Genomic DNA, 13,320 nt, shown 5'->3' with positions numbered 1-13,320 from the left:
CAGCAAAACGAGCCCTTTTGTTCTCCATAATTTATATGGCGATTTAATTACGAAAGAGCTTTGCGATTTTGAGCCTCATCAGCCGGTGTCCTCAGAGCTGTAGGGTGGGGAATCGTACTGGAAAAAAACCCGAAACGCCGAGGGGTTCCCCCTCAAGGAAACAGTGTGGTTTTGAACGTTATTAATGAGGAAGAAACCCCTACTGGTGCTTTTTCTTCCTAACCCGTGTCACTCGCTTCCTTTTTGCTCACGTTGCTGCGCTGCCCAGAGCCGGCCAGGGCCGGGCCCGGAGCTACCCCAGCGCCTCAGGGGCGGCGGGCGCGGGACCCCTCAGCCCGCCCGGCCCCCCCACGGCCGCGCCTGCCGCGCACAATATGGCGGAGGGGCGGGGCCGCGCCCTGCCCGCCGTGTCCTGACGGGAACCCGGGGCGGGTTGGGCGGAGGGGCTATCGGTCGGCGCCCTCCCTCAGCTCCCCCGGGGGCAGCGCGGGACCGGCGGGCGCGAGTGGCGGCTGCTTGGCCGGTGGGTGCGTCCGGGGCGGGGGACGGGGCGGGCAGAGAGCGGCCGCCGCTGGGGCAGCCGTGCCGGGGCACGAGAAGCGGAGCCGGGCCTGGCGCGGCGACTGTGCGGAAGCGGGGAGGTGGGAGTTGTGCGGGGCACGGGCTGCGGCGGCGGCGAGGCTGGTGTGGGGTGTGTGTGCGGGGCACAGGGCGTGTTCTGTGCGGGGTAAGGGGTGAGTGTGCGGAGCAGGGTGGGGATGTGTGCAGAATGCGGTGTGGGTGCGCAGGAGTGTGTGCGGGACAGGGGCGTGGGGGGTACAGGTTTTGGGGAGCAGAGGGGGGGTCTGTGTGTCGGCGTGTAGTGCTGGGGCAGTGCGGAGGTGGCGGGACAGGGATCGGTGTGTGCCGGATGTATGTGGGTGTGGGCTGTGTCAGGAGGGTGTGTGAGGGGGATGTGGGGTTGTGCGGATCTCAGAGGGGCTGTAAATCCATATGTTCCGGGTATCTGTTATTTCATTGGGAAAAGCGGGAGCTGCTGCGCTGTGCGGTCCGGCGGCCGCGGACGGTGCCGGGGCTGGCCAGGCTCAGCCCGGGCCCCGCTGGGACACCGCGTCCCCGGAGGCAGAGCTGGCGCTGGAGCGAGTTTATGTAATAATTGGCTCTTAGGTAATGGTCTTTAGCTTTAGCTTTAATTAGCACCGCTAGCGGTGGCGTCCTGGGCAGCAGCGTCTGCTCACTGCGGCTGCGGAAGACCCCGAGGGTGGGAGCGCAGTGAGCAAGGCTCGCTCACAGCGGCTCGGGGCTCGTCAGTGCTGCCTGACCTTAGGCAAGCGCGGGGCTGACCGGTGTTAGTGACTCTGGGAAAACCACTCTGCCTCACACTGTCAGCCAGCCGGTGTGAACGGGGGACGTTTCTTTAAAACACTGTTTCAATCGGCTTTTTCAGCAAGTATGTGAAAGTCATCCTTGTTTCAATCTCATGTGGCTGAGAGGGGCAGGAAGAGGAAGGAGAAAAAACGGTACTGGGAGTGGACTGAAAAAGGTTGGCAAACCTCGGCTTGTCTTGTGCTGTAGGTGCTTTTTGGGTTTAACTGTTACTGGAGTTGGTAGTGTTGGCTGTCTTCCTGTTATTTTGGTTGCATTCCTTCTGTAGGACAACAACAGGCATTGTGTGTGTTGGGAGATGAAGTGTCCCAGGAGACAAGCAAGCAGGCCTTGGACGGTGAACTAGCACTGCCTTTTCCATCTGCTCTCCTGACATTAGCTGTGAAATTATGCTATGTTTTTGCCTACTCTCACCAGGTTGCCAGAATCATACTGGTGGGGTCTGTTGGAATGCTTGTCTGCTCTTTCCTGCATTAAATAAGGGTAGCACACATCAGAAATGTTTTGTGACACGTTGCTTTGGGTTCCAAACAGGATTTCAGCAGTTCTTGAGTTGTATCAGTAGGCCTTCTGTTTAAAATAGCTCAAGGTGACTTTTACTTCCTGCTGATTTCTTGGAAAAGTTTCCACTCATCTGATCTGGCTGGTTTCTTGTTATTTCTTGTGAAGTGCCCTGCTAAAAAACTGGTGTTGCAGCAGCACATAGTGTCTTTGGCCTGAGCAAGTGGTGTCACAGGCCACCTCAAAGTGTTTGAAAGCTCACAGAGAACTGTCTTGTTCTCAGTGGCTGCTAGTGGTATCTTTTGGGAGTAACTGTACTTGTGGTGCTGCCATACCATGAGTTTTTGAAATCCATGGGGCACAGTTCTGTTGTGAATGAACATCTGGTTGTACTTAGCAATATCCCACAGCTGGAATACCTTCTTGACAGCAGGAGACAATGTGAGGACCTCCCCCATGGTAACTGAAGAGCTTCAGCTGCTGAAGTGCTCGAGGTTTCAGTGCTGTTGGCAGCAGAGATTGTCCCTGCAGCTCATTCTAATTGCTCTCCAAATGAACAAGCCAAATTGTGAACCTGTAGAAGTTGTCAATGTGTTATAGCTTTCACTGCACTAGAGTGCACAATGCTGTGAAAAAAAGCACGGATTAACCAGCAGTAGAATTTGCCTTCAACTGTGTAAAAGATCCTGCCTGCCTGAGGGCTGCTTAAGACCTTGAAGGTAAAAAAAAAAGAACAGCTGAGCTTATAAGCTGTAACAGAATTGGAAAGGTAGACTGGCTTGTTCTAGCTGTGAGGATCATGGTAGTTCACATAAATCATTAACTGGCCACATCTCTCAGTCTTTCTACAGGGTTTAAGTGCTTATCTTCTCTTGGATTTGAAATTTTGAGTCTATTAATGGAGTTGTACTCTAGCAGGCTTTTTTGAGAGTTGTGCAATAATTTTCACTTAAGTCCCAATTTTCAAGCTCGCTGGATTTGTTTGTTCCCTGTCATGTTAGATGAGGCTTTTTGTTGTGCAGTTTCCAATAACATTTCTTGTAATGTTGCCATCTCTTCTTATTCTTGCCACAATGAAGAAAAATTTCTGTCTGGAATGTAAAAAAATATATTTTCTGATAAGTTAAAAGGAGCAATCATATCCTTGGTTATAATTAAGTGATGTAAATTGTTTCACTTTTAAGATGCCTTTATCTATAGCAATCTTTTTTGGAAAGAAGTTCTGAATATTTCTGAGAGCTCTAGATATGCTTTTGTACTTCCATATGGAAAGCTTCTTACAAACTTTCTAATTATTTTCCCTTTTCTGCATTTATATTCCAGGCTGCAAGGACATTCCGTGTTACTGAAGGAAGGTGCTCCATTTTTGGAGTGACTTATGATGTCAAGAACTGTATCATCCTGGATTTTGAGCTCAGCCAGAAGCAGCATTATTTTGCAAGGGAAAGGACGATGGTACTCCATCTGTATCCCAAATAGAAACAAGAACAAATGGAAGCTCGTTTTCTCCAAAACATGTCCCTACCCTGCTGGGAGCTGCAAGATAGACAGAACTTTCTCCTTTCCCAAAGCATTCCGACACACTTCCACCGAAGAAGAACATTTCTCTTTCCAGTTGTCTCCGGCACAAATCAACGACATACTCAGAGCAGGTGAACTATCCCACAGAACGCTGGATTTGAATGGCAAGAACACAAATTCTGTGCTGAGGTTTGAAAGCAACCAGCTGGCCTCCAACAGCCCCATCGAGGACCGGCGGAGCGCGGCCACATGCCTGCAGACAGCGGGGATGATGTTCGGCGTGTTTGACGGCCACGCGGGCGCCGCCTGCGCCCAGGCTGTCAGCGAGAGGCTGCTGCACTACATCGCCGTGTCCCTCCTGCCCCGCCAGAGCCTGGAGGAGATCGAGCTGGCTGTGGAGGCCATGAAACCCATGCGGCCCATCCTGCAGTGGCACAGGCATCCCAACGACGTGGAGTATCAGGAAATCGCCCCTCAGTACTTTGAGAACCTCCGGGTTTACTGGCAGCACTTGCTGGACCTGGACACTGAGCTGGGGTTTAGTTTGGAAGAAGCCATGATTTGTGCATTCAAAAGGTTGGACTCAGACATATCACTGGAAGTTCAGGCTCCTCAAGAAAATGAGTTGATGAGAAATATTGCCCTGCAAGTAGCTTTTTCTGGTGCTACAGCCTGTGTGGCTCACATTGACGGTGTTCACCTACATGTGGCAAACACTGGTGATTGCAGAGCGATTTTAGGGGTCCGTGAAGAAGATGGGACATGGTCTACTCTCCCTCTAACCCGAGACCACAATGCCTATGATGAATTTGAAATTAGAAGATTGAAGAGAGAACATCCTAGATCTGAGGAGAAAACCCTATTTGTGAATGACAGATTACTGGGGATTCTCATGCCCTCCAGAGCTTTTGGAGATGTGCAATTAAAATGGAGTAAAGAATTGCAACATAGCATTCTTGAGAACAGCTGTGATGTTGAGGCTCTAAACATTTATCAGTACGTTCCTCCAAACTACTATACCCCCCCTTATTTAACTGCAGAGCCTGAGGTCACATACCACAAGTTAAGAAGCAAGGATAAGTTTCTTGTTATTGCTTCAGATGGGCTATGGGAGATGCTGAGTAATGAGAAGGTTGTAAAACTTGTTGCTGGACACCTTGCAGAGCTCAACATGCAGAAATCACCACTGACTTTTAAGAAACCAATTAATTTGGGCTACATGCACAACTTGTTGCTGCAGAGGAAGAGCAAAGGGCTGGCCTCTCTGGACCAGAACATCGCCACCCATCTGATCCGGCATGCCATCGGCAGCAACGAGTACGGCGAGGTGGACCCGGAGAAGCTGGCAGCCATGCTGACCCTGCCCGAGGACCTGGCCAGGATGTACAGGGACGACATCACAGTCACCGTGGTCTACTTCAACTCAGAGACTATTGAAGATTACTACAGGAACCACAAGTAGAGCCTTGCACTGCTGCAGTTCAATACCACTAGGGAACTTGGATACTGAGCCTTTCCTCTCGCTCTCTCCAGCTGCTACCAGTGTCTGCAAGTTCCTAAATTTTTTTTGTTACTTACTGGCTTTGAAAATAACTTTCTAAAAGGTAAAATTTCCCTGGTTTTCCAGGTTTGTATACACTGAATAAAAATGTTTTCATAAAAACTTACTGAAATGTGACTGGACTAAAGATTGTGGACCAGTTCTGATTCCATGAGAACCTCCAGTAAAACTTTCCAATGAACAAACAAGGCAAATTTCACTGAGACTGGTACAATTTAATAGAGATGGATAATAGGTGTAGCTGCATGGAGTGTCAGGCTCTGCTCTTGTGGAGAACGAGTAGCATCCTGTTGAAGCACTGTAACTCAATTAAATAAATTAACTACCAAACCTTTTTTGGGTGTGTCAGATATTTTAATAAATTGCCCCATATTTATAAAACAACATGAAAGAAGACTGATTGAAGAGCCCTGGGATTGTCAGATGTCTTTCCTGACTCTCTTCCTTAAGCAAGGGAAAAATTGTGTCTTCTTGTGCAGTTCTTTTCTGCACAAGAAAGTGGGAATTCATATTCTCGTAACTCTGTGTGAAATTGTGTGACAGCTTAGAGTTCAGACATGTGAGGGTCTTGGCACTTCCCTATTCAGGATTTAACAGTACTAGACTTAAGCATTTGAGTGTTTTGCTTAAACAATGTACCCTTTATTAAGTATTGATCTATGAAGTGCTGTGCATCAAATCCACCAACTGTAATTTAAATTGTTGGTCAGATCTAGAAATTCAAAAATTCACCTGAAAGTAAATACAGCAAAAAGAGAGCACTTTTCTCTCCAGGTTTAACGTAGAAATAAGAGTATTGATATTTCTCCAAAATAGGTTTAGTCTTTCATTCTTGCTTTTCCTTGTAGGTACAGAGTTATTTTCCTTAATGAATGTATGTTTCAGTCTCTGAACATACACAAAAGTGTATTTTACAATGGTTTTCTTTTATACCAAGCTTTCCAGAGTGCCATCCAAGCTTGCAAATTAGCTTTTACATATGGTGTTCTGTGGTGCCTCTTCCTTGTTTACACTCCACAGGAGCTGTTTCCCACAAGGATGTGCACACTGGGAATATAGACCTGTTTACTGTTCTTGCTGCTGAGTAAGAACTTGTGTGGATGTAGCACAGCAAATAAAAATATTGGGTTTTTTCTTAAATTCAGTTAAAAGGATTATGCCTCTACAGTTTAGCAGATTAAAAAGTAATTTTTTTTCTCAAGATCTTAAGTAGACAAGGTCTTGGGGCTTAAACTGGTAACATTTGTGGCTCTTTGTATACTTTTCCTTACACATAAAATTTCTTAGTGCTTTTTTCAGGCATTTAATAATCTGTTTTGAAGATGGGATTAGAAGGAGAAGAAAGCTAAACTGTTGAAAAAATATTCATGCTTTTGACTATTCAGGATTGACTGTAATTCAATGCTACAATTGCAATCACTAAATGCATCCCTAAAAAAACTTCTAAATTTGCTGGGTTTATATATATATAATTTCGTTTGGTTGGTTGGTTGGTTGGTTAGTACATATTGGAATACATCCAGCCATTCAGCCTGAAGGCAGATTCAATGAGTAGGTCTGTTCCCCTTGAGCAACAAACCAGGATTTACCTCCGGAAATCTGCCCCTGAGCTCTGGGTGATAAGGGCTGCAGGCAGACTTTGGGTTTGTGCCAGATGCTGCAGAGCTTGCTGAAGTTCTTGGTGCTGGAGTCCAGCTTGTTTTAAAGGGTGCCCTGCTCTCATCCTCCAGGCTGGTGCTGTGGGGACTCAGATTTCCTCTGCTAGGAAAGGCAGGCAGGGGTGGTCAGGCCTGTGTTAACTCAGGAGGGGAGAGTTCCTCTGCAGCATCCCTGCACCTTTCTGGCTTCACTGGGCTCTGTTTGCTCTTACAAATCCTCTTGTGGGATCAGTTACAAGCTTCACTGCTTGTAATTTAGCCATAAAATAGTGAAAAAGCATTTCTCAACTACATCTAAGTAGAGAAATTACTTAGCAGTGTAGCCAGAGGCACAAAGGTGTTAAACTATTATCAAAGGGGTGTGAACTGAGATTTGTCTTGTGAAGATGGTCTAAAAACATTTAATGTAGAGCCAAACTGCTGCTGCAAGAGTAGTGTAGCAAAGCAGCAAGTGTCTAGTCATAAAATAAATACAAAGTTCTGTTCCTTTCACCATCCAGTGGTAAAATCCAGGTCATCTCTTGAAAGAATCTCTGTGGCACTTTGTCATGGAGTGTAACTCCTGGAGACATTGTTGTGTGTAGGTTGGAACTGCACCTGCAAACTGGTAGCAGTTGTTTTGGGGAAGGTGTCTGAAAATCAGAAAGTTATTTCCCATTTCATGGTAGGTTTGCTCAGTTTTGACATGCAGCACTATAATAATCTATGGTGAAAAAGAATAATGTTAAACTAGTTAAAATTTGGGTTTGGTTTGGTTGGTTTTAAATACAAATCATGGATTCAACTGCATATTCCCTGGAACTCGTTGCCGTCAGTGAAGGCAGTCCATCCATACTTAGGATCATTTCGGTTGAAAAAGATCTCAAAGATTGAATTGAGCTGTTAATCCAGCACTGCCAAGGCCACCACTAAACCATGTCCCTGAGCACCACGTCCACGAGCACCATGTCCACGTGTCTTTAAATATCTCCAGGGATGGTGACTCCACCACTGCCCCGGGCAAATACACAGGGAAAGGCAGAAATTTGCCAGAAACTCCTCCCCCTCCACAAAACTAGTGCAAACTAGGATGAAGCAGGATGAGAACACCCCAGGGTGAAAAGTCCACACATGTAGAAGTGTGTGAGAGCTCTAGAAACCCAAAGCTGGTTCTCTGAGATGCCAAGCACAAGGTGAAGACAACCTTCAGGTAAGCAAGGTGTTATTCTGCATTCTTATCAAAGGACTGAGTTTTGTATTCTCAGTTTATACCCCAGGGCTGTGAGATGACAGAGCTGTGGATCCTCACCGCAGAGGCCCTGGGGTATTTCTGGGCCCTAGGCCCTTTCTGTCACTGCAGCTGTCACAGGACATGAGCAGCCAGCTGGAGGTGACACACTCCACCCGGGCTGTGTCATTCATCCCATCCCATCAAACGGCTGAGCAGCTGGAGCCACATGAGCCCTGAGATCCATTTCTGCTTCCATGCTCACATAAGAGCAAGGTGACAATACTGTCCTCCCTCCTTTCATGATCTCTGACAGCTGGTACCAGGTGATCCAAAAGAGCTGTACCTGATCAAAATGAGGGGGATATTCTCAACAAGCCTGAGGGATCTTCAGCTCTGAAGAGCCTGTCGAAACAGAATAAAGTGCTGAAATGTTGCTTTTCCTTGCAATTTCTTTCATTCTCAACTCTCTGCATTATTAGGTGTGCATATTTACTCAGGAAAGAATCATGTTTTAAAGTCGCTGCAGAAATTAAAGGTTGTGCTCAACTGTGACAGTGTACACACAGAATTCACATACTACAACCACAGTAAGTTGCATGAGTTCAACAACTTCCTGCACCCTGAAATTACCTGAATTGACAGCAATTCGATTGTGTCTTCTATCCAATGTATTTTAACAAAGTTCCAGATTTCAGTCACTCTAAATTCTCAGTAATGTCTACACCATATGCTTGTGGTGAACAATTTGAACTTGGTCGTAAGTATTTTCATTTCATAATTGCCCCATTAATTAGTGCAATCAGAGCTAACTGGCAGTAATAAAAATAGTATTTTGTGACTTGGAGAGTCAAAAATTTTTATGTGAGCAAACTTCCTGCATTAACCTGCTCCTGCAAGTTTGATGATGTGAAGATTTATGAGAACATTTAGATGCAACTCCTGCAATATTGAAAATCTGTTGGAATTATCATCTTTTCAGGTAGTCTGGTTTAGGTTAGATAGTTCTGGTTGCCTTTTGTGTTCTTCATTTTTGCAGTAGTAAGAGAACTAATAGTCAACAGGAGTCACAAATTCTCTGTCTTAAAATTATGGGCATTATGACTTAAATAAAACATCTGAGGTTAAGCATGGATGTAAATACTAGAAAAAAACAATTATTTTCTTCCCTAAAACTTATACCTTGAGCTCAAATACAACTTTTTTCCTTCAGAACTCCTAAACTATTATGCTTATTTATATTTAAGTATTCAGACCTCCAAAATATACTTGGAGTTGGGAGAGGGTCTTTTTTTTTTTTCGGAATTTCTTTTTTGTAATTGGTGAGGGAGGATCACTGGTTTTGTGAGTAAAAATACTCCTTTCACACTTGAAACTAATCTTTATTAAATGGTTGTTTGCATGGCAATGTTTTGGTTGCTGCACTGGAATGTAGCTCCTAGGGAAATATGCCATGTTCCAGGTCAGAGAGCACAAATGTCTGACCTGGGGTAGAAGTGATCAGCTTGAGTTTGCTGATCACTTTGTTTGTTTGTAGCTCTGCAGGTTTTCCACAGTGAAAACAACTCTTAATAAATGAAAGTAAAGAGTCTTGACACTATCGAGGTTCCATTAAATTAGCCAGGTAGCACAAGGGACACGAGTTCACTGGCCAAAATATCCAAACTGGGCTTTAGTTAATTTGACACTTACAGAAAGTTATTTTAACTTTGATATGTATGTGTTCATCAGCAGTTAAAGCATCGTTGTAACATTCAAAATGTTGTAATTTTCTTAAATAATGCAAAATCCCTCTACAACACTTACAGAAACAAGAAATCCTTAAATTGCAATAGACCAGTAGCAAGTCAAGTGTTCATGCACTTAATCTTTGAGGCTTAACTTTATTCCCATTAATTCTAAGTATTTATCTGTTTTTGTAGAGGTAAAAAGAAAATAAAATTCTTTGAGACTGATTTCTTCTAGAAGACACTTGTCTAAAATTGAGGAAGATTTTTTTGGTATTAAGTTGAACAGAGTTTCTCTGTTCAGAGCTGTAGTTGTAATGAAAACCTGAGGCAGACCTGAGGGTTTTATCAGGTATCAGTTTGTCACACTGCTGCAGTATGCTCTGTACTGCCACAGACTGAGTACTTCCAGAGAAAGCAGAAGGGAAAGAATCCAAGGTGTGAGTTTCTCTTGGCATTACAAAGCGTGGTGTGCCAGCACCACAGGGCACACGGGTCACCTCTGTTGGAGCCAGGTCTCAGGGACGGGGTTGCTCTGACTGAAGCTCTTTTAACATCCTCAAGGGTAAAGGTGACTGGGAGCTAGCAGTTGGGGCAGGGAAGAATAATGATGGTTTTCATTTGGGTTAAGGGAATTTACCTGGCACTTTTCTTAAAGAGAAGAACTGCATGGCTTGATGAAGTTTTTTGAATGAAAGAGTGCAGAAAGGGAATGTTTAAAATTATATGGGCAGCAGATGAGTGGATCATAAAGCACATTTCCCATGCCTCCCTGCTGAAATTTTGGAGCCAATCCTATAGGGATCTGTTCTAGGGCAGGTAGATTAGTTCAGACTCTGGCTTTGTACTTCTTCCAAACCAGCCCAGACACTCTCCCCCAGTGGAAAAAGTTTTTCCCACCTGTAGGTGACTGCAGTGTTTTAGGAGCCAGCATCCTGCTGCCAGTGATGCCCTGGGAAGGCTGACCTGGAATAGAGACTGGGCAGAGCTGGAGAATAAAATAGATATTTATTGAAAGGCCTTTAGGATACTCCTTGGGCAAGACAAAACCCTGACCGGGGCTACATCCAATGGTCTTAGAATGACTTAGAATGGTCACAAAATGAACAACCAGTCATGAGGTCTTATATTTTTATAAGTTTTGATCAATTTGCATATTGTGTTTTAATTGTTCAATTACAGCTGCAGGTTGTGAGGTCTCATCCTTCTTGTTCCTCCCTTCAGCCACCCTTGTTTGTGCTTTTGGGCCTGAAAGTTGCCCTTGGTGTCCAGCAGGAAAAGGATTTGTTTTGTCTCCCTGCTCTGTGAAGAGGGCTTACTAGCACTTAATGTGAGGCTCAGAACTACACCCCTAGGCAGCCCAGAATCTGAAAACCATGAAAGCTAAAACTTAAGGCATCACCAGTGCAGGGGGTTCTGAGTTCCCAGGGTGGAGCCTGGGGCATGCTCCTTTCTATTTGTGTTCAGTTGTTTTGGTTTGTCCTCTCTGAAATGGACTTGGCTGCTTTGAGGTGGCTCTTACAGCCCAACTTAATGCTTCACAGTCGCGTGTTGATTTTCTTAACAAGCATAATTCCCATTTCAGTGCATTACTGGATAATCCTTGCTTTGGTGCCTGCAGAGCTGGGCTTGGCCAGACGATGTCACCTGAGTTTTGCAAAAGGATTGCTGTGCTGTGACCAGTCTCTCCTCACTTTTATATTCCATAAAATAGATCTCAGATGCTCTTGAAAATAGAGGAAAAAACCCACCAACCACCTACACGCATCTTTAAAATTCTATGTGATTTATTAGTAATTCAAACTTATGAACGGGGTAATCTGAGCAAGAGTTTGATTAATTCTTTTTCAAGACCAAGTTTGATTGGCCCAAGTACCCGAAGGGGTTAATCTTTGTGGAACAGTCTCTTTGTGCTGGCACTATGAGGTTCAGGAACATGCAAGTGAAGCCAGGACACACCTGCCTGAGCTTCCTGGAGAGGCTGCAGTTGCACAAGAGGAAAAGATGCTTCCAGAGCTGGGGAGATCTTTGTTCGCCCATAACCTCAGTGCCTCTTCCTGCTGCTGTGCATCTCCAGCTGCAGTGCCACGGCTGTCCCAGGGCCACGCTGTGGCTTAGGTTAAAACATTTTCATTTGAACGAACTTCTAGTCTGGGAATTGCACTGGAACGCTCCTGGAGCAATGGGGATGCACTGTTAGTCTGGGTGTTTACAGAGATATCTTGCTCCAGCCTTGTTGTCAGCTGGCATCCTTGAGTAAAATTAGGGTTTCACCACCCTTTACCCTTTCCTTTTATGTCAAGTTCTTTTTTTCTGGACATAGTTGCCTGCACTGATGCAGGTGCAACTTATCAAATCTTGCATTTTCTGTGCATTCTTGCTGTTGCATTTCCCACATGCCTCTCCTCCTCTTATTGCTGTTACTCCATGATATTTCATATTCTAATAATTGTTCTGAGCAACTGCATCAAGAAAAAGGAACAACATTGTAATTTTAGAGCAATATGAGAAGGGGGATGTGACTTTCTTCCACAAAGGAAGGTGAGGGAATTCTGGAGTGTGACCAGATGTGGTTTCAGCCAGGTGCACATGTGAATAATCCACAATTCCATAGAAAAGCTTCTCCCACTATTTGCTGCTGTCACAGCAATGCAGAATTAACAGAACAAGTAACACCCATCTGAAGTGCTGGGGGACAGAGGAGTAACTTTGTCCTCATTATTTGATGAAAGTAATGCATCATGCTCTTAGACCAGTTCTACCTCCTGTGTAATCCCAGACTTCAGCCTGGGATTTGTTTGAGTCTGTTTCTAACCACTTACCATGAAAATAAAATAACCAGACAATAAGTGGAATTCAACTAAAGGATTAAGATGCTGGGCAGTGGTAGAGCAAAGCAAAGTTGTGAACTTTGGAGCTGGTCCTCCAGGGACTTGCTCCACACATGGCCTTGGGTTGCATTCTGATCTCAAACCCACTTGGAGTCTTTGCTAACCAGATCTTTTCTGTGCTCTCACTCTAGTAGAAGTGAAATCCAGTAATTTGGCCAGATTTTCAGAAGAAATAATAGGGCATGATTAATGTCTTCCAGGGTTGGGGCTCATGTTGCATCATCCTATTTAACACCGCCCCCCCCCCCGCCCCCCCCCCCCATGAATAGTTATTTCTAACTGTTTGGAAGCATATGTAAAAGACAATCAATGCATCCAGCCCTAATTCTGATGTGCCACGCATTCAGGGACCTGTTGTTTGCCAGGGTTTTTTTCTGCCCTGAAATCCCCTGTGAATTCCCAAGGCAGGCACACAGAACCTTCCCCTCACTTGCAGAGTTCAGCTTATGCACCAGAGATAATTGGTGTAATAATGAAACTATGGCAAAAGTAGTAAACCCCTAATTCTGCTGAAAAAGAGATTTGTTTATTTTTATTATGACTTTGTGGTTAGCCCTATGTTTCTGAAATCTTTGGCTGCAATAGAGCAGATGGCACTGGCCAACAGTCTGAGTTTCTGTGGTGAAACCCCTGAAACCTTCGTAAAACCCACAGAAACAATGGGACATTGTTGCCCTTTTATGACCATGTGACATAAAGGAAAAGGGGCTTCAATTTCATTTTGGCTTCAATTTTGTTTTGACTTCAATTTTTGTGTGTTTTCTTAACTACATGGTGTGCTTGCTTATCTGGTTATCCTCATTTCCTCTTCTGGAATGACAGTTAATTCTTAAATGGCTTTTTCATTTATTTTTTTTCTCCCAGTCAG

The 13,320-nt window shown here is 44.8% G+C and overlaps 1 protein-coding gene across 6 annotated transcripts; it reads left to right on the top strand.

The window, feature by feature from the left end:
* Positions 1-412: 412 nt before the first annotated feature.
* Positions 413-5,304, top strand: PDP2 (pyruvate dehydrogenase phosphatase catalytic subunit 2). Of its 6 annotated transcripts, none has more exons than XM_083870213.1 (2): positions 413-523; positions 3,211-5,304. In XM_083870213.1, the coding sequence occupies exon 2, from the start codon at positions 3,266-3,268 to the stop codon at positions 4,868-4,870; it is 1,605 nt and encodes a 534-aa protein (XP_083726339.1). In that variant the 5' UTR covers positions 413-523; positions 3,211-3,265; the 3' UTR covers positions 4,871-5,304. The 6 variants fall into 6 exon arrangements, with proteins under 6 accessions (XP_083726339.1, XP_083726341.1, XP_083726338.1 ...); XM_083870215.1 differs by having other exon boundaries at positions 423-527; XM_083870212.1 differs by lacking the exon at positions 413-523 and adding an exon at positions 548-641.
* Positions 5,305-13,320: the final 8,016 nt, after the last annotated feature.

Source organism: Zosterops lateralis, assembly GCF_965231275.1.
Source record: "Zosterops lateralis genome assembly, chromosome: 12".
Taxonomy (NCBI): Eukaryota; Metazoa; Chordata; class Aves; order Passeriformes; family Zosteropidae; genus Zosterops; species Zosterops lateralis.
This window is presented reverse-complemented; position numbering and strand designations above follow the sequence as displayed.

Bases quoted from the DNA above. Each gene is read 5' to 3' on its own strand.
- PDP2 (XM_083870213.1), top strand. From the start codon at position 3,266: ATGATGTCAAGAACTGTATCATCCTGGATTTTGAGCTCAGCCAGAAGC.